The 24,899-nt window shown below is 56.8% G+C and overlaps 3 protein-coding genes across 5 annotated transcripts; all 3 read right to left on the reverse strand.

Annotated features, from left to right (window-relative positions):
• Positions 1-1,221: 1,221 nt before the first annotated feature.
• On the reverse strand, positions 1,222-10,878 carry CDH16 (cadherin 16). 3 transcript variants are annotated; one of them, XM_057314630.1, is made up of 18 exons: positions 10,720-10,878; positions 9,694-9,751; positions 9,327-9,410; positions 8,767-8,922; positions 8,558-8,696; positions 8,055-8,213; positions 7,093-7,289; positions 6,356-6,478; positions 5,996-6,146; positions 5,552-5,779; positions 5,394-5,470; positions 5,131-5,319; positions 4,787-5,028; positions 4,078-4,211; positions 3,082-3,324; positions 2,827-2,934; positions 2,404-2,569; positions 1,222-1,631 (listed from the first exon to the last, which is right to left on the reverse strand). In XM_057314630.1, the coding sequence occupies exons 1-18, from the start codon at positions 10,851-10,853 to the stop codon at positions 1,436-1,438; spliced, it is 2,784 nt and encodes a 927-aa protein (XP_057170613.1). In that variant the 5' UTR covers positions 10,854-10,878; the 3' UTR covers positions 1,222-1,435. The 3 variants fall into 3 exon arrangements, with proteins under 3 accessions (XP_057170613.1, XP_057170614.1, XP_026350716.4); XM_026494931.4 differs by having other exon boundaries at positions 1,223-1,631; positions 2,404-2,520; XM_057314631.1 differs by lacking the exon at positions 9,327-9,410.
• Positions 10,879-13,518: 2,640 nt separating this feature from the next.
• Positions 13,519-16,770, reverse strand: RRAD (RRAD, Ras related glycolysis inhibitor and calcium channel regulator). Its single transcript, XM_026494944.4, has 5 exons — positions 16,655-16,770; positions 16,038-16,416; positions 15,338-15,411; positions 15,019-15,223; positions 13,519-14,168 (listed from the first exon to the last, which is right to left on the reverse strand). The coding sequence occupies exons 2-5, from the start codon at positions 16,399-16,401 to the stop codon at positions 13,891-13,893; spliced, it is 921 nt and encodes a 306-aa protein (XP_026350729.1). The 5' UTR covers positions 16,402-16,416; positions 16,655-16,770; the 3' UTR covers positions 13,519-13,890.
• Positions 16,771-21,792: 5,022 nt separating this feature from the next.
• CIAO2B (cytosolic iron-sulfur assembly component 2B) lies at positions 21,793-24,038 on the reverse strand. Its single transcript, XM_057314603.1, has 5 exons — positions 23,846-24,038; positions 23,608-23,685; positions 23,239-23,364; positions 22,739-22,784; positions 21,793-22,286 (listed from the first exon to the last, which is right to left on the reverse strand). The coding sequence occupies exons 1-5, from the start codon at positions 23,987-23,989 to the stop codon at positions 22,189-22,191; spliced, it is 492 nt and encodes a 163-aa protein (XP_057170586.1). The 5' UTR covers positions 23,990-24,038; the 3' UTR covers positions 21,793-22,188.
• Positions 24,039-24,899: the final 861 nt, after the last annotated feature.

Here is a 24,899-nt window from a genome sequence, read left to right on the forward strand (position 1 = left end):
GACTCCACTGGCAAATGGGTCCAATAATCCTGCCCTCACAGGTTGCTGGGAAGATTAGATGAGATGCCACCTTTGAAGAGCTTTGCACCCTGGAGATTTCTAAGTGGATCCAGGCCAAGTAGAGGATCCTGGGAGAGGGACAGGAAGCTCTGCTTGGACCTCAGTAGTTAGCAGAACCTCACGTTGGGGTGTGGGCGTGTGTGTACATGTATGTGTGTGTGTGTGTGTGTGTGTGTGTGTGTGTGTGTGTGTGCTGGGCCCAGGATGGCTGGGACTGGCCTCACAGTCCCTCCCTGGGCTGGGGATCCTCTGTGAGTCTCTCAGACTCTTCAGCCCAGCCAGGATGCCCACTCCATCTCTCTTGGTTGGGCTTGGCCTGCATCCCACAGAATCTGCCAGGAGCGGAGAGATTATCTCCTAAAAATAGGGCCTGGGCCCCACAGAGGTTGTTTTTCTCCCTTCCCCGTGATTTACCATCATCAGCTCAGGGTGCCTGGGACAGCAAGTCCCACCCTGGCTTCCCAGAGACGGTTGGGATGGGTGCATGGGGGATCAGCATGCATCTAGAGTCAGTCAAGGGTCAGGGATTGGAGGTCGGCCTGGAAGTGTGGTTAGGGCTCAGCAGGGCACCAGGGTCATGGCTTAACCTTGGGTCAGGGGAAGGGGTTCATCTGGGGCAGGGGCAGCTTCAGGGTGAGCCATGGGGTTTCCTGTCTCTCTGATTCCCTCTTCTCTGACTTTCTGCAGATCCCGCCCCCCCCCACACCCACCATCCTGTATATGAAAACCAGAGGTGCGCTGGGGCCTGCGCTGGGGCAGAGGGACCCATTCCCAACCTCACCTCTCCTGTTCCAGCCCTATTAGACCCTCATGATTCCAGTGCAGACCCTTCTTAAGACTGTGGGACCTCTGCCCACCATGTGCAGGCGACTCACGCAGATAGAGCAGCGTGTTTGCACACGAGCACGGCACATAGACTCACAGGTGCCCTCCTCTAGCAAATATGTCCCGGAGAACACAGAATGAACTCTCAAGGACACCCTCCTCAACTCGACCCCTCCGGGGTCTGCAGCCAGCCATGGTCTCCAAATGCCCATAGAAATGATCCACCTTGCTCCAACGTCAAGTTCTCCCCAAGAACCGATATTATACCCCCATGCCCTCCTCATAGGGGACCCAGGCTTGTCCCTCAAGCCCCTAGACCCTTTCTGCGCAGAAGGAGATGGGAAAGGAATGAAGGTTGACATGGGTAATGTACACATGCACATGACTCTGAGATGCAGGCACAGCCCATGCCCTGCTCTCCGAGGCTTTATTGGTGGACAAACGTGGCCCTGTGTGGAACACTCCCACGGGCAGCCCATAAAGTCAGGGTTTAGGCTGTACAGACTTGTCTGGTGATGTTGCCTCCAACCCAGGGCAGGTGAAGGGGCTCCTACTCTGTACTAGGCCCCCGTGATCGGCAGTGCTGGGCCCTCTCCCAGGGGACTCGGAGGCAGAGGCCAAGTTCCCAGCTGGGGCTGCCTGGACCATTCAAACTGCCGCCTTCAGGGGCACGCTCTCCACTGGCTGATCTAGGTCCTTCTTCCTCGCCAGGGTCAAGTGAGTGAAGATGAAGATGAGGAAGATGCCTGAAGGGCCCAAGAGGGATGGATCAGCTCTCAGAAGGAGCCGTGGGGCTTGTCCACCACCCTGCTATTGGTAGTGGTTTAAAAGGAAGCAAGGTTTCCTAGACAGCATTCGCCATGCTGGGTGCATATGACTGTGGTCCTGGGGCCAGAAAAAGCCTGACTGCTTGGCCTGCGGCTGTCCAGAACACCCCAGCCTCCAAAGTCCCCTTCTCTGGGACACAGTTCAGTGGGAGTCATCCGGGAGCCAGTGAGCTGTTTCCATAGACTCAGAATAAGGCACATGGTAGCATTGTGCTAGAACCACCACCAACAACAACAACAACAACAACAACAAAACAGCCAGGGAGAAATCTAGAGGACTAAAGAAATCAAGGGGATAAAGAGGGAGGCTTGAACTAAAGGGATTAGGCTGGAAAGACCTGGGCTCTGCCACATTCTGGCTGTGTGACCTCAGACAAGTCACTTAACCTCTCTGAGCCTCAGGGACCTCATCTGGAAAATGGGGAGATGTCACAATCCACCTCACAGGGTTGTGAAGAGGATTCAATGTGATAATCCTATATTACACAGTCAACGTGTAATAATGTAACAGTAAATGCTGTTATCAATGACGACGATGGCGGCTACGATTGCACGAAGCAGGAACATGATGACTGGGAGAGCTGTGGGGACCAGCCCTGGGGAGCACTGTGGGACCGGGCACGGTGCACCTGGAGGCTGTAACTCCGACCCTCCGTCTCCCTCCCCCACTCAAGAGCCCAGCATCCATTACCTATTGCCATCAAGGTGCCCACGAGGATGCCCACTGCCGACAGCTTCGTGGGCATGCCCTTCATGCGGCCCACCTTGCGCACGCACTGCCCCTCCACGTTGCAGCGACACACAATCACTGGGGGACAGGGGGCCAGGGAGGAAGGTAAAGGCAGTGGGGGCGGGCCCTAAAGCAAATCGGAGGCTCCAGCACAGCCTGCTCATATACGTTTACGTGCACACATGTGTGTTTACGTGTGGGGGGTGGGTGCATACTCCTCTGTGGTGCCTCTGTGCACAGGCATCTGTGTGCCTGGCCACAGATGTGCAGGTGTGCACGGGCATTTGTAGTCCCTGTGAACCTGCCTGTGTGTATGCCCGGCCCCTCCCCCTGCATCCCAACCGTTTCCCCGGGAACTGCAGGCACACAGCGCCCTGGCCTCACCTCGGATCAGGAGCTGCCACGTCCGGGCATCGTGGCTGACAACTACTGGCACGACGTGCTCACGTGGCTCCACCCAGTGCAGGGCCAGGGTGAGGTAGGCATGGGAACCTGTGGGACAGCAAGCAGTGACCAGAGTCTCTGGCCTGGACAGGCCTGAGGCCCAGCTCTGCCCCCACAGCTCAAGGGCGTCTCATTTCCAAGAGCCCCACCACTTCCCACCTTGGCCACCGTCACCCGCATTTCCCCACCACACACCGTTGAGAGCCTGGAGGTGCCAATCCCGCCGCACCGTCGGGTTGGGGCCAAGGGCAAAGCTGTAGGGACCATGCCCACCAGCCAGGTCAGGGTCCTCGCCAGGTCCACTGATAACCACGCCATGGTCCTGGCGGGGTGTGCAGAGATGTCGGGTGGGTACAGGGTTCAGGGTTGGGGCCCAGGCAGAAGGAGACTTCAGAAAGCGGATCACGAGGGTTGCAGAGGTGCTCAGGGTCGGCTCGTCTGCGGAGGAGGCAGTGCCAAGCTAGCCCTGGGCCCGTAGATCTCACCCTGCTGAGTCTCTGCCACACCTGCTTTACCCTACCCCTCCTCCCCATCCCCAGCAGCACCCTCGCACCTGTCTCTTCCTCACAGTGCACCTTGCCCCCCCTTCACTATCCAAATAGTTGCCAGGCCTTTCTGGATGCCAGGCTCGCCCTCACCCCCCATCCCAACCACCGGTGCCAGGGCCCAACAATGCAGAGATGCTCTGACTGTAGGGCAGCTCACTTCGGCTGTCTGTCATGCACCACATGACAGTCCAGCCCAGATCTGAGACCGATCTCCCTGACATAGCCAGCTTTTCTTCTGGTCACTGTGGCATTCAGAGCCCTCCATACCTGGCTTCAGTGTCCCATTCAGGCTTACGTACTGGCTTGCCTGCCATAGACATGGCCCCTGGCACTCCTTCCACCTGCCTGGCCCTACAGCCTCTGCTTCTAGCCTATGTCTGAAGCCAACACCTGAGAGGCCCTCAAGGGCTAAGGGGCATGGTTGGAGGATTGTAAGTGTCCAGTGAGGAGCGTGCTCTGAGAGGGGAAGTGGATGCCAGGCATCTCAGAGACCGACATTGGCCCCAGGTTTCATTCCTCTTGCGTGCCTGGGGCAGAGTGGATGCCAGGAGGGACCCTGGGAAGGAAGCTCAGCCCTGCCCATCTCTCTGTCTGCCCAAGGCTTACTCTCCCTGCCAGAGGCCCCACCACTGCCCGGCCATACCTTCATACCGGGCCTCCACGAGCACTGTGTACATGTCCCCAGGCTGGGCGCCTTGCAGGGGCTGGGCTATGTGCACCTCGCCAGAGACCTCCTTGATGCAGAGCCAGCCCTCTGAGTCATTGACCAGGGAGAACCTGAGGTCCAGAGAAGACAGGGGGCAGGGAGGCACTGGGACCATATATGGGGTCTTACTCAGAGTCCCCCCCCCCAGGGCAGTGTGACCTGCTCAAGTTCCACATCCTCTCTGTGACTTGGGGGTGGCAGCACTGCCCAGGGTGCCTAGTTTCTCTCCCCAGCTTTAGGGACTTGTTGAGGGACAGGGCTTGAATCATGGATATCGTGGGGAGGGAACGATCAGAGTCTGGGTGGCTTGACTCAACTCCACTAGTCTCAGGTCACCCCATAAAGGGACAGGATGGGGCCAGGAAACAGACTTCGTCTGTGCTGCAGTCTGGGGGAGAGATGGGGGACGGCCTATTCAGGACACCATGGGAAGCAGCATTTGAGCATGCATGGAGCCCTCTCTTCTCCATGCCCTCTCCAACTCACTTAGCTCTCACCCACCCTCAGGAATCACAACGTCAGCATTAGGCATGGTTTGAGGAACATTCCAGGACATAGGTCATGTGAGTCCCTTCTGAGGTCCTGGGGGTCATCCCTGGGGAGCAGGGAAGGTCTAGCCCAGCTAAGGGCTGGGCTTCTGGCTCACCTGAGGGGACTGCTTATGGGGTCTGAGGGTTGGATGGTCAGCAGGAGGGAGCCAGCTGGGGTGCTGACTGGAACACTGGCCTCGTAGCTCTCCTGGTCCAACTTTGGGGGTGGCACCAGCTTTTCCACCAGCACGGTCACTGTGGCTGTGGCTCCAGGGCCTGGGCCTGGCCCCACCAATTCTGCCACGCTCCGAACCACTACCACTAGCTTGTGGCTCGAAGCTGCCTCATAGCTGAGGTTCTAGAAGCAACAGGGTCTGGGTCACTGTCTGGGCCAGGGTATGGAACATCGGTGCATGCATGTGGGTATATGTGTGCCCCTTCCCCAGCCCCAGCCCCTTACCTTGAGGAGTCGGAGTTCAACATGACTGGAGTCTGGCTCCCAATCCAGGCCGAAGGTCCCCGCCACATCCCCCGCCTCAATGGCAAAGTCCATGAGACGGAAGGCAGGTTCAAGGTCAGCATCAGTGGCCATGAGCGTGGCGACCAGAGTCCCTGGTTCTGCGTCCTCAGGGAGGCTTACAGGCTCAATCTGGGAGAGGTGGGGAGGGGCCATGAGCCCCTCATCAGTACCTTCCCAAGGTCTCCTCCCCTGTTCCTGCTTACCTGGGAAATGGTGAACTCGGGGGCATGGTCATTGATGTCTGTGATTGTGACAGCAACCTCACATGTGCTGCTGAGGCCTGAGGCAGGAGAGGGCATGTTGGAGAGACCAGGAAAGGAACAGGGAGGGAGAGAGCCCGGGTCGCCATCGGGGCACTTACTGCCCTCAGCTCCTCCTCGGTCAGTGGCCATCACCCGAAGCAGGATGTTCTGGGCGGCCCGGAGGGGGGCATCCCCCAGTGTCACGCTGCCTGAGGTGAAGTCCAGCTCGAAGGCCCTTCCATCTGCTCCCTCCTCGGGCTCAGGGCTCAGCAGCTGATACACGATATGGGAATTGGGGGAACCGGGGGCATCCATGTCCTCTGCCGACAGCGTAGTCACCTCGGTGCCTGTGAAGACAGCACCCACCTGGGTGGGATCACAGCCCAATCTGGAGGCCTCACTCCACCCACTCCTCTTTTGTGCCAGACCAAACCTGAGCTCGTGGGAAGGGAGGGACATTGATAGAGGGGCCGCAGGTTGGCCCCATCCCAAAGAAGAACAAAATGGGATGGGTCACGAGGACTTTAACCCCCCTGCATCCCCCCACAAGGCCCATAGCCCACCTGGGGGGCTGAGCTCAGGAATGCTGACTGGGGAGTCACTTAGGGGGCAGACAGGTGCATTGTCGTTCTCATCCGCCACTACCACGCGCAGCTCCAGAGGCTCTGTGTAGTCCTCACCGCGGGTGTTCTGAGCCTGCACCTGGAGTAGGTACTGAAGTGGGCAGTGGAGGGCTTCAGATGAAGGCCAAGGGCAGTTCCAGCCTGGCCTGGGTCTGCATTCCCTTCTGGTGGCCAGCTGCAGCTCTTCCGGGTGCTCTTCCACTGCCTCAGTGCCTGTGAGGGATGCAACACCCCCAGAAGCCAACCGGACAGTGACCAGGCACCCCTCAGCCTGCCCTCCTGGCTTCCCCCTCACCTCACCTCAGCCTGGGCTTCTCGGTCCAGCTCCTCGGTCACATAGAGTGTCCCCTCTGCATCCACATCAAAGGGTCCAGGGGGCCGGCTCTCCAGGTGGTAACGCACATCTCTCCCACTCCAGTGTACCTGGCAGTGCGGCACAGCATGAGGGCACCCCGGGATGAGGGGCAGGAGCAGCCCATGTCAGCTCTTATGCCTCGACTCTTCCTGGGTGGGGAGCCTGCTGTGGGACGTCAGGCAAGGTGCTCTCCTCCCTGGAGCCCAAGGTAGGATCCTTTTGTTTGGGACACTTGTTGTTATAGCAAGTCCCTTGTGGCCCTGGCCCTCGCCTGGTCCCTGCCCAAGGCGCCTGAATGACCAGGTTGTGTTATTCTCTGCCCACTTGGGCTGGACCTGATCCCAGGGCATTCCTCGAGGAGGTTTGAGACATTCCAAGCCTGGGTGACAATCCCCATGGCAGCAGGGCGGTGGCAGCTGTTCTCCCTGAGGAAGACTGGGCCAAGGTCAGGTCAGGGCCCAGAGCCACGGTGGCCAGAAGATAGCAGGTGAGGGGCTGTGGTCCCAGGGCCTTGGACACCTTACTCCATCATGGGAACTGATGGGGACAGTAGAGGGAGGAACACAGGTATGGGAGGAGCAGAGGTCAAGCTGGGTCTCAGGTCCACCCCCCAAATCTTGAGACTCTGACCCAGTTGTACCAGCCATTGGGCTACTTCAGCCACTGACAGCCACTCACTCACCTGGGCAATGTGGTGTGGGTATGGAACTTTGAGATTCTCTGCCAGGTGGATAGGATCCAGGGGCACCCAGGTGTTCTCTACTATGGAGACATCTATGGTGGCTGTGGCCTGGTGGCCCGAAGCCTGGTCACCCATGTCCTTGACCTGTACCAACAGCCGGTAGGGACCTTCCGCAGCCTGGTCTAGGCTGGTGCTTCCTAGAAGGAGCAGGCTGGTCAGCTGAGCAGGAGTCCAGGGCATCCTTCTCAGTGAGGTAACAAACACAAAGCCAAGCATACGGCAGGTGGTCAGGATGCCCTCTGAGCCCAACGGTGAGAAAAACTTCTAGCACCAGAGTGAGCACCCAAGCAGGACTTGAAGTCTGCAAAGTCATTTCCAGATCTATCCACACAATGAATGGCTGATGGACTGGGTGACTAGGATGAGGGTAGGGGTCCGTGGGTGGATGGGGAGATGAGTAGATAACTGGCTGGATGAATGAATGGTTGACTAGGCAAATGGGTGGGGAGTCGGGCGTGTGGATGGATTAGTTTGGATAGGTATTTGAATAGATGGGCTGCATACGTGGCTGGGTGGTAGATGGGTGAAAGTGTGACTGGTGGATGCATTGTTAGCTTTTCTTTCCATCCCCATCCTGTGCCCCTGGCCTGAACTCCCAGGTCCAGGTCTCCCTTACAATCAGTCCAAAGGTCTCCCAGCAACATCCTAGGCTACAACCCCTCAGGTCTCTCCTATCCTTGCCCCTCAGGCTTGGGTGTCCAGAGTGTAGGTCTGAGGCTACTCTGTTCACACCATTTTTTCTCTCCATGCATGGTTCAAGCCTTTTGCCTTGCCACTCTCCACCTAGAATACTCTTTCTTCTTCATCTCTCAAGCTCCAACCCATCCTACTATTACAGCTCACATGCCCCTTCCCCAACTTTCCCTGACCCTCTCCCCTCATCACACCCAGCTCAGGCTCACCCTCAGGGCTGAGGGCCAGAGCCCCCAGCCGAGGCTCCAGCTGGAACATGTCTGGGGAAGGCTGGGCTGGGGCTTGGTTCAGGATGTAGAATCGGAGATCTGAGTTGGCTGTGCCCGGCTCATCCTTGTCCGAAGCCTCAAGGAAGAGGAAGGGGATGCCTGGTGTGTGTGGAGAGGGCAAACCATAAGGGGTGCAGGGGGTGGGAAGAGTTTCCCATGCCTCCCCCATCTCTCCCTGGTACTTCCTTCCATATGCATCATCATATTGGGACGCTGGAGGTGAGCCACAGATTTTTCAGCCCGCTCTGGAGGGGAGCAAACGGAGGCCAAGAGTGGATGGGACTGGAGGACTCTCAGTGGGGTGGGGGAAGTGGGATGGCACAGAAATGGGAAGGGGCAGCTCGAACCCTGTCTGCCTGTCCTTATGCCAACAGCTGCCCATCTCTTTACTCTCTGTTTTCTCCCGCCTGACCCATTGTTCCCTGGTGGCCCTGGGCACTCACCAGGCCTGGTGCCCTGGCTCAGCTGAACTCTGTAGATGAACTGAGAGAAGTGAGGCACCTGGTCATTCTCATCCTTCACACACACAAGCACAGGCTGCGGGCCCCACAAGACACGTCCATCCTCAGTCTCCAGGGTGACCTGGCAGGGAAAGCTCGTCAGCGCCCTGGCTGGCCTTCACTGTTCTCCCCGATGTCTGGCCCGGTCATACCTTTAGCCAGTACTCCGCTCGTTCCTCTCGGTCCAGGGCCCTGGTCATCAGCAAGAAGCCAGACTCTGGATCCACAGCAAAGGGGCCCTCAGCTGCCACGTCATGGGTCCCCGACAGCACAATCTCACCCTCAGTCTCCTCAGGGGGCAGTGGCAGCTGTGGGGGAGAACAGAGGTAAAGGCAGTGGGAGCCAGGCCTGGGGGGCCTCCACCCAATGGCCCCATTTTATATGTGGGGAAACTGAGGCTCAGAGAGGGTTAGCACTTGCCGGAAGTCACACAGCCAGTAAATCACAGGACCAACATTTAAAACCACAGCTCTTTCCCCTCTACTTAATACTCCCCAGTACTTCCCGCCCTCCTTTCTAAAGCTCAAAACTCCACCACCAATAGTTTATTAAAGCCCTACTTCCTTCTGGAATTGAAATTTTGTTAGTCATTCACACTATATCACATACTGTCCGGATTGAAAGAAAGACAGAGCAAGAAAGAGATAGAAAGGCTGGAGGTGGGGGAAGCAGGACGTGGGGGGAGGGGAGCCCATCCAGCTCTTAGACTCACCTTGATCAGGTACAAGGGGAAATTTCCACCATAGTTTTCTGGGACTTCCACATACAATTCTGCAGACTGGACCTTGGTGAAAACCTGGGAGAGGATTCTCACCTTGCCTCCAGGCTTTACCTTCCTGTCATGGGTGCCTGACAAGGAAGGGGAATTTCTGCCCCTTCCATGGGCCTGCCCATACCTTAGCCCATCCACCCCCTGGCCTTTGACCTCCTGATCCCACAACTGGTCTATAGCCAGCTCTGCACACCCTCGCACAGCTAGTCCCTTCCATGGTCAGTGCAACTGGTCCAGGTGGAATGGGAGACAAGGGTGCCAACGCCCAAGGTCAGGATCTGAAGGAGCCGAGTGGGGCCCCGCTCACCTGGGCTACGGAGAGGAAAAGCAGCAACAGCCAGGCAGGGACCATGGTCAGGACGGGCCTGAGGGACGTGGCAGTAAGGATCCAGCCAGATCAGTGGGCAAGGATTCCCTCCCACTACTTCCTCCCTTCATCCCCACTCAGCCCAAGCCATGGCTTCCCCAGGCCCCACAGGGTGCAACTGTCCCTTCATCAGTTGGACCTCTGCTACCTGTCACTATGGGAAAGGCAGCCAGGCCTCCTCCTGTCCCCTGTCCTTCTATACTGTCAGAGCTGCCCCTCCCCAGCCCACCCACTTGGACACTGCCCTCCACGCAGTTCCATCCTTGTCCTCTGCCTCGGCCCATTCCATACCAACAGCCCAAGGGACCTCAAGACAGACTGGCCTCCTCTTCCTCTTAGAGGAGCCTGTGGCTCCCCACCGCCTGCAAGGTTGAAGGGCATCCAGCTCCTCAACCAGGCCCACCCAGGCCCCCAGGCCCAGCCATCCTGCCTCCTGGTTCTTGCCCCCACAAGGGTCTCCATGGGAGTTTCACCTCCATACCTTCGGGTCCTTCCTGACATAGCCTCCCCAGCTTGTACGGAGATCCTAAAGTGCTAATTGCCCAGCAGCCCCCAATATCACAAAAGTTTGAAGCTGGAAAGTCCCTGATGACTCTGAGGGTCACTTCCTGCAGTCGCCTCATGTTGTAGGCAAAGCCTGAAGGGCAAGGCCTGACCAAGGTCACACAGGACCTGACCACAGGACAATGCCTCCGGGAACAGAGGACCCATGGCTCAGGGTCTTGGGCCCTGATTTTCCACCCACTGCCATCCTTCAGACAGAGTCCCCTCGGGGCAGGAGGCCTGCCCTCATCTTGGTATTTGCCGGCACTCCGCATGGAGCTGGCCATGCAGAGCATGGACACCCACTCCAGCCGCTCCTGGGAATTCCTCCCTGTACAAGGGCTGGACAAGCCAGTGCTTCTCCTTCCCCTACCACCAACCCCAGCCTCGGCCCTCCTCATCCCTCCATTCCAGGACCCTCACCCTCTGGCCCCTAAGGCAGGCTCCCTTGGTCCAGCTGCCAGGCGAGAGAGCTCTTCCCCTAGAGTACGCTGGCCAGGCCGGGATGGGTGGGGTAGGGCTGGGCGGACGCTTGAGCAGGTAGGTGGTCCAGCCATGCTTGCTCAGGAGTGGAAAACACTACTGGGCCCACAGCAGCAGGCCTGGCCCTGCCCAGCCCCCCAAGTTACTCATTGACTTTGGAAAGCTGGGGGCTGCTCAGCATCCGTGACTGCCAGCCCCAGGAGGTGCGGAGATCATTGGCCTGGCACTTTTCCCGTTCCTATACAGCCCAGGGTGGAATTCTTGGGCCTCTGGGCTTGGACATTACTTCTTTTTCTGTGGTCCCCGACTCACTCGCACTTCTCCCCTATGCACCAGCATCTGCAGCTCTATCTTGGCCGCTCTGTTCCTTTTGTCTGGAATCCCCTTCCCTCCCTTCATCTGTCCGGTGAGCGCCGACTCAGGCTACAGTACTCAGCTCAAATACTCCTTTCCCCCATGGCACCTGGGAGGCTCAGTCGTTAAGCGTCTGCCTTTCGCTCAGGTCAGCGGGGAGCCTGCTTCTTCCTCTCCCACTCCCCCTGCTTGTGTTCCCCACTCTCGCTGGCTGTCTCTCTCTCTGTCAAATAAATACATAAAACCTTTAAAAAAAAATATTCCTTTCTCCAGGAAACCTTCCCTGGGCTCCCAGGCTTGTTCAGGATTCTCTTCTGGGAGTATGCTCTACTCCATGCCATGTGTTACCTCTATCAAAGCAGGAAAGATGCCAGACTGTCATCGTCTATCTCTTCCATTAGCCTGGGACCCCTCCAGGGCAGGTCTCAGGGAGCCAGTGGTGACTTTGCCCTCCCTTTGCCCTGGTAGCTTCTGACTGGATCAAAAGCAAGGAGCTGGAGGTTGCACATGAAGGGTAAATGAGCATGACCCGAACTGGGTATTTGGGGTTCCAGACCACCCACCATGGGACCAGTGGGTGGGAGGCACAGCAGCCTGTGAGATCCCCTGAGGCTCCCTGAGGGCTTATGCTGACTGCTGACGCGGACAGGGCTGGGACCACGGACTGTCTCATGCCTCTGAGGAGGAAGAGCAGTTTGAGCCAGCTCAGGTGACCTTGAGGGATCACAGGGCTTGGCAGAGGCCCCTCCCCCACAGAGGGCAGCCAAGTGGAGCCAGAAGCTTCTGGGGCCTGGGAGTCCACGACAAGGGGGTGTGTGTGGGAAGGGCCAGGGGTGCCGTTGCCAGTTCATCCTTGTCCTTGGAGTTTCCCATGGTCTTCCCTGAGTCCTTTCCACTGCATATCTGGAGGGTGGGCGGGGACCCCTCAGCTGCTTCCAGCTTTGTCTGGCACAAGCCCAGGGTGCCTGCGTCAGGGTCACTCAGGCACCCCAGACACCCCAGCCTGGAGCTGGGCACTGTGGGGTTGTTGAAGGGGTCTCACATGCGTTGAGCTCCTACTATGCACCCAGCAATGCTCTAAGCACATACCTTCATAATTCCCCCAACTCCACTTGGACAGGGCACTGTCCCAGAGTTGCATATTGGGCACAGAGACATTGAGTGGCTTGCCCAGGGTCACACAGCCAATAAGTAGCAGGGCCAGGAAGGCCTACATTCTTCCTCAGACCTCAGGACCTTCACCTGTTCTGAGAACCATGCCTTCCACATGCCTCTAAGTATGTTGCAGGGTGGGAGTGGGAGCAGATGCAGCTTTGAGCAGTTAACATTGTCCTGGGGGGGCATGTGGGTGAGTCAAGACAGGTCCTGCATGTGGAGGAGTGGCCCTGACAACACTGCAATCAGTGTTCTAACCAGATTGCAAGAGCTCCTAGAGGTCTGTGGAATAAATAAACTGAACCAGTGAAGGAAATGTATGGATCCTTGCCCAGAACCTTCTCAGAAACTGTCCCAAGGCTCACCGCAGGCTGCCTTCAGACTCTGGAGACCGGCAGAATTATATACCAGTCCCTACTCATCCACTTCTGTCTGTGTGACCTCAGGTAACTGCTTCAGTTCCCCACCTGCCATTGCCAAATGAAGATACTCCTTCCTGAAACATCATAGGGAAAGTCCCAGAAGTCACCTGTGCCTGGTGTGGGTGGCGGGGAGACAGGCACACCTCCAGCTATCAGCAAACGTACGCACATTCCCACACAAATGCAAGGCTTCTCATTCGGGCAGAGAGGGCTCCGGGGAGCGGTTCCCACCAAAACCAATTTAGCCATTGTTGAGCATGGGATGCTCTGGCCTGGCATCTCCCAGAGGAGAAAACAGTGAGACCCTGGCTCAGTAGCCCAGCCCCACTCACTGGTCTCCTCCTTTCCCAGCTAGGGAGTCTCAGAAGTCTTCCACAGCTCCCCCCTTAGCAACTTTCCAGCCCCTCAGGAGGAGGTGGGACGGAGACACAAGTCCAGAAGCCAGACCCAGGGTTCTTGTTTGGCCATGAGACGAGGCAGGGCATGGTCCCTCAGACAGCCTCAGTTTCCCTTATAGTGGGGTGACTGAACCCTTAATCAGCTGGACAGTGCCGGGCCGCAGTGCAAGAGAAAAATCTGGATAGTGGGCTGGGAGGGGCTCTTGTCTCCTCCTGCTGCTTGGATCTCCAATCAGCTCAAAACCCACACCTGCCCCTCTGGTCCAGCTGGCTAGATCGGAGCCCAAATATTAGGACAGTCAAAGCCACACACTAGGGTAGGGCAGTGAGGCCCCATCCCTCAACCTCAGGAACCCTTCCTGCTCTTACAGCCCCTATCGGGAGACAACACAAAGTCGACAGCCCTGATCTATCAGGAAATAGTCTTTATTACAAAAATTTGCATGTAAACAAATAACCACTGCACTGAACAGCCTCCCTCCAGAGCATGCACACCCCAAGTGTGGAGAAAGCTAGAGTCCCGTCCCCACACACGGGCCTGCCCCGCGGGCTGGGCTTAGGCTGCTGCTTGGGACAAACACCCTGGCCTGTACACGCATCGCTGTGGGCCCAGTCCTTGATTGCCACTGGGAGCTGCCTGGGCAGCACCGTCTGTCTGTCCACGACCATGAGGTGGGGTATGCCGAGAGTCTGAGTCAGCCCTGAGGCACCTAGGGCAGTTGGCTGGGCCAGCCCACCAATCTGCCCATTTGTATGCACAACGCAGCATGTGCCTGTGGAGTCTAGAGTACTGAGAGATCATGGCAGGACTTGGACTTGGCACGAAAGGCCATCTTGCGGCTGTTGCGTGCTACGATGCGGCCCAAGAAACGCTTTGCCTTCTTGCCAAGACTCTCTCGCCGCCGGGTACCCGCTTGTCGACGTGCATTGGCTTCTTTGCTGTCCCTGCGCAGGCGTATCTGGCGCACAACACCCTCGAACAAGGCCTGGACATTGTGGTGCAGCGCCGCTGACGTCTCAATAAACTTGCAGTCGAAGACCACGGCACAGGCCCGGCCCTCTGGTGGGGACAGGCACATTCCAGTGAAACAAAGAATGAGTGGGTGAGAAGCCCACTCAAACCCTAGCTACCCCATAGCAGCTACCATTCAGGACTCTGGGGGTCAGGGAAGGAGCCCTGGGTGGTCCCCAGAAACACAGACCCCAGCTCCTGTACAGAGGATCCAAGGCATTGCTGGGTCACCCAACTGGCAGCATGTGCCCGCCTTTAAGGAGCTCACAAAGGCCCACAAGAGTAAACTCATTTACTGAAATAATTTGAAGTCTAATTTTTAAATGGAAATGCCGTACTAGTCAACACAAGAGAAGGAGAGCTTTGTTGGGCACCTTAGTATTTCATGGTTTGATGTTATATTATGATGAACCACCAGTGAAATTGGGAGGAGGATGTCACCAAGTCACTGCTAGGTTCCTCTGGGGGACTCAGTTCTAGGGGCCACAGAGGAGAATGCTGAGTCCAAGAGGGGCGGATCCTCCCCAGGGTCAAGCCCACACCGAGACTGGCCCCGGCCCTGAATCCATGCTCTGACCTCCTAGCCCAGTTCCCTGCACTCTCCTATTCCTCATCTGTCAGGCCAGGGCCAAAGGCTACAGGAGAGGAGGGCCCCGAGGTGGCCCAGCTCAGTGCCCAGCAGCTTCCTCCTCCCCCAGGGCATCTGGTCCTTCCCCCAGCCCTCTCAGCCCTCTGGGAGTCCTGTGGGAGGGCAGCAGCTTTCCCCCTCTCCCCCTCAAGTTTTCTTCCTGAACATTTTTAGCCACTTATGATCCCCAGGGACTTGAGCTGAGCCAAGATTGAATGGACCACAGCCCAGTCAGGATGTCCCTCCCTTTCTGACCCACTCCCTGCTCACCGTCCAACGAGACCTCTCGAGAGCGCACCAGGTCGCTCTTGTTGCCCACTAGGATAATGGGCACGTCGTCCATCTGCCGTGCTCGCCGCAGCTGGACCCGCAGCTCTGAGGCTTTCTCGAAACTTCCCTTATCCGTCACGGAGTACACGATGACGTATGCATCCCCCATAGCCATGCAGTGACCAGGTAGCCAGCGGCTGCTATCCTGGGGAACACATACACATGCGTATCTACCCAATAGTTCTCATGCCCAGGCTACAGGGCTGTCCCTCTCAGCAGGCCCCTATCCCCAGGTCACCCCTCCCACCCTGCCGCCTACCTGTTCCCAAATGTCATAGACCATGAGTGATGCCTCTTCTCCATCCACCATGATGGACCGATCATATGTGTGCCCTAGGCAGGAGACTAGGAGTCAGGTTACCTGCTGGCTGCCAAAAGCCACCCTCCCACACCATGTGCCAGGTTTCCTGTTTTCGCCACACCCACCAACTCCACCCTAGAGACCCCCTAATCTTTCCCTCCACTGATGGCCACTATTTGACAACAGAAATGACAGTGCTGGGAAGCAGGACATAGAAGGCATGGTGCGCCTGACCCTCACCTAGACACCTTTTCCCCAAGCTGGCAATGTCCTGGGTTGCCACTCCAATGTTCCCCACTCTCCTGTTGCATGGGCCCCAGGGTAGCTCTGACCACAGTAGCCTGAGTTAGAATAGTGACTGTCACATTCTTTGGGAGTATTGGTCACCTAGGGCTCTTCTCCTAGAAACTCCCTCTGGCTGTGTTCCTGCCAGCCCTGGCAGGGAGGGATGTCCTATCCCCAACCTACAGAGTTTTCTCAGGTCATTTCTTCCCCTACCAAGGGCTGGAAGTCCCTTCTCCCTCAGTTTCCCCATCTGTGAAATGGGTAGGTAGAGACATGATTCTGACAGTGCCTTCAGAATCCCATGGTCCCCAGCCCTGTACTACTCAGTCCTCCCCAGGCATCTCCCATCCCTTTAATAGTCCCAGCCCCTCACCTGCGGCCTCTGCTTCAGGCCCATCCTCTACACCACCGAAGATTCGCGCCAGAGCGCTCTTGCCCACGCCAGGCGCCCCCAGCAGCAGCACCTTGTAAACACTCTCGTCTGAGTCGCTGCCCCCCGAGCTGAGCGACTCGGAGGAGCCCTCAGGCCAGTGGAGCGTCGCACCCTGGGCCCCGGTCCCGGCCGCTGCCAGAGCGCCCGGAGCCAGCGCCGCCTGCAGGTCGCGCTCGTCCACAGGCATGCTTCGGCGGTGCATCGGAGGCGCCGGGCCCCAGGGTGTGCTGCCCCGACGGCGCTCGCGCTCCCGGCCCCCGCCGCGGCTCCCGCCCGCTCCGCTGCCGCCGCCATTCAGAGTCATCGCGCCCGACGCCGTCTGGGGAAAGGGAGTGGGGACGGCGGCGTGAGCCGCGGTGCGGACGGTGTGAGAGGCGGCACCGGGGGCGCGCCTGCCCGACGCCGGGGTCAGACCCGACGCTCGGGAAGAGGACCTGCTGCCGTCCCTCCCGGCCGTGGAGGTCCTGGCGCCCTGACTCGTGAGCCACCCTCCCGACTCGTCCATCCGCACGCCGGACGGTGCGACCACCCGCACCGCGCTCCGCCGGGACACTCACCCAACCGCACACGGACACGGTCAGAAGGAGGTTCCAGGCCCGGGTACAGTCCACTCGCAGACCGTGGCTCGGACACCAGACGCTACCGCAGCCGCCGCCTCCTCAGTCGGCTCTGGGTCTCGGCTCCAGGGCTGCCTATTTAAGAGTCTGCCCGCCCCCGCCCCCACCCCCGCGCTCGCCCACGTCCCCGCTGCTGCGGGGGCTGACGTGTCAGTCCTCCTCCCCCTCAGGGGAATCCCCCGCCCCCCTCCCAGGACCTCGCACCCCCACCCCAGACCCCGCCCCACCCGACTGGGCTGACAAAGCCCGGGTCTGAGCGTGTGTGGGGGGAGGCAGGGAAGGAGGGACCAGGAGGGGGACTAGGTTGAATGGTGTGGGGGAGGGGTTTAGAGTTGGGGGTACCATCATGGGTGGGGTCAAGGGGGAAAGCCGGATTAGCCAACTGTGCCAGCTCCCCTCTGAGGAAGAATTAGTTCTGGTCCTTTAACAGTGAATTCTCCCTTTGCTCTCCCCCAGCACTGGCCTGTTGCCCAAGCAAGCTGACCAGTTCAGTCTGGACAGACTTCACCCTTCTCTGTTCAGGACACCCACTCCCCACCGGTCCATATGTGAGCTAGAACTGAAGGGTCCTAAATCTGGGCTTCTAGCCTCGGTGCCAAGTCCTCCCTACTCCCTTCTCTGCCCTGGGGAGTTGAAGGTTCTACTGATGAGCATGTCCTTTAGGGTGAGGGTTAGTGTCACCTAGTGAGCCTCTGGGAGCAGGAGGAGAGCTTTTGGGGGGAGGGGGTGAAGGAAGGGAGGTGTGCTAGCAGTGTATTGCTGGTAGAGGTGCATGCTTGATTCTGGGGGAGGGAATATAGGCCCAGAGAAGGGAAAGGATGAACTCAGCACCACCTCACCTCCCAGCACCCTCCAGACAGCTGCCAGCAACTCTGCTAAAAATACCTAGTCCTGGCCCTCCCTGGCCTTCCCTGGCCCTTCTGCTCCTGGCCTTTCCGCTCCTGGTCGTTCTGCTCCTGGGCTGGAGGTTGCCCAAAGTTGGGGAAATCCTGGCAGACAGGTGTCAGATGGCAGCAAGGGTGGCTAGGGGTGGGACTGGACCACAGTCAGGGCAGGATCCAGCTGCTGTACGAGTCTTCAAAGTCTCTCTCCTTCCCTCTAGCCCCAGATAGGCCTGTAGTTTAGGGCCTATGCAGGGCCTGGAAGTTCAGACTCCCATCTAGGAGGGGCACAGGTGTAGAGTACAGTTGGGGCAGGGCTAGAGCTGGTGGGTGGGATGAGCCACCATTTGGTGCCCCCACTGCCCAGAGCTCGCCTACTCCTTAGAACTAGGGTGGGTGCCAGGGCACAGAGGGGAGGAGATGTTATGGGGGAGCTTGGTTTCTAGACCTGTCTCTGCCTCCAGGCTCCTGGGTCTTGCCTCCTCTCCCAGCCTCGGGGTGCCCAGCTATAAAACGACCTGTTCCCTCCCTTGCTCATGTCTGAGATGTGTGAGGATTGGGGGCAGGCAGGCTATGAGGTACTTTGTGACAGGGATCTGCTATCAGACTCTGACGTTTGATTGTGATGTGTGTGGCGGGGGTGGGGGTTCCCATTCATGGTTCAGGTGACGTCACCGATGGAGATCCTGGTGGGCTGTTGTAGGTTGCTATGGAGACCTGGGTGGGGTTCTCTGGCTGCTCTATCAGTTTCCTTGGCAACATCTGAGAGGGCCTTGGAGTGAGGAGGGCCTGGCTAGGTAAGTATGAGGGGGTTCACACAGGACCCTCTAGTCTTGAGGTCCTCAAAGTAGGCAGGGGCTAGACTGAGGGGTGGCCTGGCCACTTGTGTCCTTCCCATGGCCCCAGGGTCTTGGGCACCTGGGCAACCCCACACTGGCTCTAGCTTCCTGGATGAGATCCAGCGGCAAGAGGGAGTTGTGGGTGGAGCCTCCTGCCAGGACACAAGTCTCAAGAGCCAGCAAACCACTTCCCATCAGGAATCCTGGCCTGGGCTGTTTATGACCCCTCCTACCCACCTCAGACCTGATCTTACCCCTGAAAATAACCCCCGAATGTCCAGCAGAAGGTAGGTATGTGGTGTAGCTGTGACCCTTCCCAGCAGGGAGCTGTGCAAGGAAACAGGGCTGGGTTTCCCCTCCAGTAATCTGAACCCTTGACTTCAGCAGTGTTTCTTCATTGCCAAGGGAACTGCATCCACAATGGGCCAGTCAGGCCCCAGGCATTCCCCAACAGGCCAGACACACTTACCACAAGCCTAGGTATAGCCAAGGGCCCCAGGAACCAAGACCAGGTCGTGACCTTGAGACGTCCCCACTCCCACCTCCTGGTCCTCCCAGCTCTGTGGGCTGAGTTTGGCTGCCCAGAAGGAACAAACGGAGTCTGGAACACACCTAGGACAGCCCAGACTTCAAATCCCAGCTCTGCCACTTGCTATTTCTGCCCATTTATCTTGGGTGAGCCTCAGCTTCCTCCTGTGTAAAACAGGGATAATGTCTGTATGGGGGGTGTTATAAGGTAAATAACATGAAATGCAGAGGCAAAATGGTTGGCACAGCCCTGGCCTATAGTCATATCTCAGTAAGAACACTTCTACCATACTTGTTTGGATGGGACAGGTTGAGTGAATCTGTGGCCCCCTCTTGGTTCTTCTTTTCTGCTTCTGTTCCATTCTCTCCAAAACAGTGGTCTGTCCAGGAGGGGGGCAATACCCATACCCTTCCCCTCCCCTCCAGACCCACTTTCTCTCTGTGGGACCCCACACCTTCCCCCTCCCTCCAGTAGCAAAAGGTTGCAAAGGGAACTTGGCTGGGTTTCAGTATCCCCAGCCCTCCTCACACAACAGCCCCTATGCCCCAGTTCCTTTGTTCTAAGGCTTATTTCATTCAGGGGCACCTGGCTGGCTCAGTAAAGCATGTGACTCTTGATCTCGGAGTCATGAGTTTGAGCCCCACACTGGGTGTGGAGCCTACTTAAGAAAAAAAGTAAAAACTAAAAATAAATAAGGCTCCATTCATTCATTCATCTCACCAACCTGTACTTAGTACCTACTGTGTGTCAGGCCCTTGTGCTGAGGGCACGATAATAAGCACAAATAGACCTAGCTGGGCATGTTCATACATGTCATCTAATCCCTGGGTCAATCTCTCCAGCTATGATTTGTTGTTCTCATTTTGTAGACATGGTAACCAAAGCCTGAGAAGTCACGAGCCAGAAATAGCAGAGCTAGACACACCTGACAGAGGGCTTCAGAGACCTCAAACCTCACCCCTAGCTCATACCCATGTACAACAGCTGGAGTTCCAGAAAGTTCCCTGGGCATTAGCCCAGGATTCACAGATGGTGTCCCTGCATGCAGCCAGGAGCCACACACAGATGAGTCAAGAATGACAAGGGGACTATATGATATGCCTACTGTGACATGAGCAGCTTGATGTCCCTTGCCCACCATAGCCTGGCTGCCATGACTCAGGGACACCTACTTCCTCCATAACCTCCCACCCCCAGCTGAACACAGATACCAGACACCTTAGGCAGACTGGGGTTGTCAATGCAGAGGTACACACACGGTGAAGCCCACAGCTGGATATAGGTGGTTGGGAATTCTCCCTGGGCCTGAGGGGCCCTGGTTGGTCACCTTGCCTTTCTGGAGCATGGGTTCCTCATCTATGGAAAGGGGGTACAGTGCCTGGAAGATCACCTGAAATGGGTGCATCTCCATTTTAAATCTCCACAGAGCAGTCCCAAGTGATTGTCACAACTATGCCCACATTACACATGAAGAAACTGGGGAACGTGGGCTGATGACTTCATCTAAGCGTGGGCAGCCAGATCTTGGTCACTAGGTGGCAGAGCCCCTCCTTCCTGGAACTGGGGGCTGGCAGCTGTGGGGGGAGGGTGGGGGCGTAGGCCCTTCTATCCTGCAACAGCGCCCCCTGCCAGCTGAGGAGGAGCCAAACTGCTTAGGTTCCTCTTTACTCCCTGGCTGGAGGTCTTGGGGAGTGAATTATTTCAGAAGCTTGTTTCCTCATCTGTGACATAGGGATAATAAAGGGTAGCAACTGCCACACAGGGCTGGGTGGAGGACTGACCGCCTACGTAGTATATGCAAAGCCCTCAGCTAGTGCCCACTCTCAGGACAGGCTCAATGTTGTCAGCAGACCCTCAAAAGATCTGCAAAGAGCCTCTGGAAGTCTCTGACAATCACACCTGAGCCTTCGCAGGGATGAAGTGGCCAAGGCAAGGCTTCTTAATATCCTTTTTATCCTCAGAGAAAGAAACTGAGGCAAGGAATCATGGCATTATAGTTCCTAACTGGCTGATCCCAGATCCAAGCCCCATGATCCATGCTGGTGACCGACCGTGCTCTGGGCACAGGGCTGGGGGAGGCAGAAAGCCCAGACCTCACCACCTGAAGTGACACACATCTCTGGGGATGTTGGTGAAGAGGGTCCTTCAGAGTCCTTTCAACAGAGAAATTTGCTGTCACTGCCCTGACCAGGGGAACAGACCAAGCATCACCAACAGTGAGACAAGCAGGCATCACACAGCTACTGGTGGATGCTAAAGGATATATACGAAATTCTTGGCCAAGGTTCTCATTAATAAACTCAAACCTGAACTCAACCAACTTCCAGTTAATAGGAAACATAGCAGACAAGGAAGCAAATCAGATTGCAGGGCTTCTTCAGGACAACTCATCTGACTTTCAAAAAAAGTCAACGTCAAAAAAGATCAAAAGACAGGGAGTAGGGAGACAGTTCTAGAAAAGGCTAAAGAGAGATACCAATGCAATGCATAAAGTTTCAAAGGAGCCTGCTTTTTTTTTTTTTTTTTTTAAGTAGGCTCCACACTGGGCATGGAGTCCAATGCGGGGCTCGAGCTTGTGACCCTGAGATCAAGAGTCAGACGCTTAACCAACTAAGCCACTCAGGCACCCCAAAACCTGATTAAAAAAAACAAAACAAAACAAAACACCAATTATGAATGACATTTTGGGGAAATTCATAGACAAATTGATATTAGACGGTGTTAAGGAATTTTTCATTTTTTGGCCAGGTAACAGTACTATGGTTATACAGGCTTACTCTTAGGAGCCCAGGATGAAGTACTTAGAAGTGAAGGGTCATGTGTCTGCAGTTTACTCTCAAATACATTTAATAGTACACATACACACATAATTAAGGCCAATGTTAACAACTGTTGAATATAGATGATGGGTATACCAGGTGCCTTCACTACACTACTCTTTCAATTTTTTTGTATACTTTGCAACTTTTCCTGATTAAACCACTGGAAGAAATTTTAAAAATGCACTGCATCTCATCAACCCAGCCTGTATAGGAACTTGCACTCATGATCACCATCTCCTCCCAAACCCGGAATGACCCAAGATGAAAGATTCTGAGACAGACTGGGAAATCAATATAAATTAAGGGTTTATTACAAAATGCAAAAATGTTAGTTTCTCATTGTCAGTGATTCAAGAAAACAAGGCCATGAGCCCTGGGTGTGACTAGGGGCAAAAAGCCAGGCTCAGGAGCGGGCTGACAGGCACTGGTTCACAACCTCCAGCAGGTGGGTATTCTCTAGGGCAGCTGCTACCCGTTCCTTATCTGCAAGCTGCTTGTTCACTGGAGGGGAAAGAAGGAATGGAGAAGGAGGATCAAAGCCAGGCTCTGGCCAGCCTGCCAGCTAGCCCCACTTCTAACCCTTGCATATATGCATACACACTTGCACCAACCTCCTGTCACCTCCTTCCCAGGGCCCCAAGCCTCAACCAAGCTACCCAAACCACCTGAGCCCACACCTATCCCACGCTATTGGGATCCCTCCCACCTGGCTGCTCATGTCTGCTGCCTCCTGGACTATCAAGTCTGAGACACCCTGGTCCTGTATACTTAGGAGAGAAAGGGTAGGAATGGAAGAACATGATAGGCACAGGAGACTTAAGCCAGCTTCACTCTAGGCTGACACCTCCACTAAGGTGTCACCCACCCAGCCCTCCTCCTTCCATCTTGCCCTACAAACCACCATGGCAAGGGGAAGCCTCAGGGCCAATGCCTCAACATCAGCCCACACTCACCTGCATGCTCCGAGGCATGGGTCCCTGGTGTAATGTGCACATCCATCTGGGAGGGAGATAGGTGGGGCCTGAGCACTGATCACCTGTCTACCCCTTGTCCCCATCCCCCCACTCATCACCTTCCACTGATCCTTCCACCTAATTGTGACTGTAGACTCTGGACCTTCCATGATGCCCCAAACCCATCCACAGCCACTCCATCTCTACCCAGAACTGGCTCCTACTGTTGACTTAAAGGCCTGCCTGTGCCCCATCCATGCTCCACATCTATCTACAGTTTCATACTCCTCTTCCTGCCACACTCACTACTTTTCTGCACTTTCCAGCTCAGGCTTTTATACTTGTTGTCCCATTCAATTGGAAAGGCTCCTCCCAGTTTCATTACTGCTAGTTGGGCTCCTTGCAGGCCTCAGTCTGATGTCCATGTTCATGCTCTCCATGTCTTCCTCAGTAGCAGAAGCTCTCCCTTGTCCTACCTCTGGGGCTCAGTTCCAATTTACCTTGAAACGCTGGGGAAGGGACCGAAGAAGCTTGACTTTGATGGATAGACCAATAAGGGTGGCCATGCTGCAGTGTGGAATCGTGGGTGTGAAGGCCACGGCCACCGTGCTCTCGGGATCGCTCACCTGGTTGGAAGAATGAGATCTCAGGAGAAGGCACTCCCTTCTTCTTAGTATGCTGCTTCAGGCAACTCGTCTAACCTCTATGGGCCTGTTTCCTTATCCATGAAATGGGCACAGCAATCCACCTCCCCAACTCCGAAGATCCCCTGACGAGTCCGTGAGCTGACAGAACGCGTCTCCTGGTGCAGATGAGCTTTTCTGACTCTTCCGAGCCATCTGCCCCCTCGGACGCTGGCAGTGACTCACCTGAACCCGGACTTGCTCTACTACGTTCAACTCTTCCAATGTCAGCGGATGCTCCGGGTCATTGATGGAGCGAATCAGATGTGGAAAGTAAAGGAAAAGGGACTCTGTGCCTTGGCCCTCTCAGAACCCTCCATCGGGAATGCCCGGCCCTGACACAGCTCCACTAACTACTGGACATCATCACTTCAGCCCCCCCTCCAGGCCCCCGCGAACCCGCCCGCGCGCGGCACTGGCGGATATCGAAGATCTCGCGCGCGTCGATGCTGTCTGGAACCTGCTCGTCCTCCTCGCCCGCGGTCACCGGTCGTTCCCCTGAGCGCTCGTAGATGAGGGGGTTAGCGTTCTCCAGGAGGCCGCCCCCCATCCCGCCGCCGCCCACCATCGCGAAACCGCTGCCGGCCGCTATAGGCGTGCACTTCCGCTCTTGCCCGAGCACTTCCGGGGAAGGGGCAGGGGGCGTGGCGTGGCGACGGGCTCGCTTTAGGGACATGCTGCACCGCCCGTACTCGACCTGGGGTTTGGGGGGAGTGGCCCTCCGTGCCCTCTGTAAATTAACCCGGGAAAATGCAGACTGCCCAGGCGAATACACAGAGAAGCCACTCGAGCGGTCCGGGCCGTTCGAGCCCGTAGTTGCTGGACAGCGGAGGCCACGGCTGGCTCTCGGGGACACTAAACACCGGCCAGGCGTATCTTCCTCCAGGAAGTCTGTCCTCAGGCTGGGCAGGTCCCCGCGTACCAAGGGTTCTCTGTCTTGGCACTGTTAGCTGCATTTCGGAGCCTCCCGGTGACACCTGCATCGCCCGTTCCACCTAGGGCCCCCGAGTGTCCTGCCGAGTCCCTAGCACACGGACCCGCAGGCGCTCTTAAAATGCTTGTCAAATAGATCAATGACCTTGAGCTCGATCTTTGTGGGAGGTGGGGAGAGGGAAAGCCACGGGATTGGGTTGGGGTTGCCCTTTAGATAATGCCACCGTCACGGGTGCATTTCAAAAGGCAGGCTGTGGCTGAATTGGGAGGAGGCCCACGGAGACCCTCAGATTAGGAAAAATAGGGCATAAGGGGCCTTGAGGTGCACCCAGAAACTGAGTCCTGAAAGCAAGGAGGAGCTCTCAGGATGAGCAGTCACACCTCCCTGCCTTTCCTCATGCGGTTCCCTTCACCCTGAACGAAGATCATTCCCATTTCTACATCTGTGGGCATTCTGATCGTGCATCTCCTCACAGATGCTCTCCCGGGTCCCCCAGTCACAGCTTATCGCTTCCACTCTCTAGCCCTGAATACCCTTATCAGGA

This window comes from Ursus arctos, unplaced genomic scaffold (genome assembly GCF_023065955.2).
Source record: "Ursus arctos isolate Adak ecotype North America unplaced genomic scaffold, UrsArc2.0 scaffold_19, whole genome shotgun sequence".
In the NCBI taxonomy this organism is placed as follows: domain Eukaryota; kingdom Metazoa; phylum Chordata; class Mammalia; order Carnivora; family Ursidae; genus Ursus; species Ursus arctos.

Bases quoted from the DNA above. Each gene is read 5' to 3' on its own strand.
- CIAO2B (XM_057314603.1), bottom strand. From the start codon at position 23,989: ATGGTGGGCGGCGGCGGGATGGGGGGCGGCCTCCTGGAGAACGCTAAC. The intron at 22,785-23,238 runs GTAAATTGGAAC...TCTCCCTCCCAG, and splicing joins CCCTTCCCCAGCGTTTCAAG to ATGGATGTGCACATTACACC. The intron at 22,287-22,738 runs GTGAGTGTGGGC...TTTCCCCTCCAG, and splicing joins CCATGCCTCGGAGCATGCAG to TGAACAAGCAGCTTGCAGAT.
- RRAD (XM_026494944.4), bottom strand. From the start codon at position 16,401: ATGACTCTGAATGGCGGCGGCAGCGGAGCGGGCGGGAGCCGCGGCGGG. The intron at 15,224-15,337 runs GTAGGCGGCAGG...TGTGTTCCCCAG, and splicing joins TCTATGACATTTGGGAACAG to GATAGCAGCCGCTGGCTACC. The intron at 14,169-15,018 runs GTGAGCAGGGAG...TGTCCCCACCAG, and splicing joins TCGAGAGGTCTCGTTGGACG to AGGGCCGGGCCTGTGCCGTG.
- CDH16 (XM_057314630.1), bottom strand. From the start codon at position 10,853: ATGGCTGGACCACCTACCTGCTCAAGCGTCCGCCCAGCCCTACCCCAC. The intron at 6,147-6,355 runs GTGAGGTGAGGG...TGCCCACTTCAG, and splicing joins ACCGAGAAGCCCAGGCTGAG to TACCTACTCCAGGTGCAGGC. The intron at 2,570-2,826 runs GTGAGGCCAGGG...GATTTGCTTTAG, and splicing joins GTGGCAGCTCCTGATCCGAG to GGCCCGCCCCCACTGCCTTT.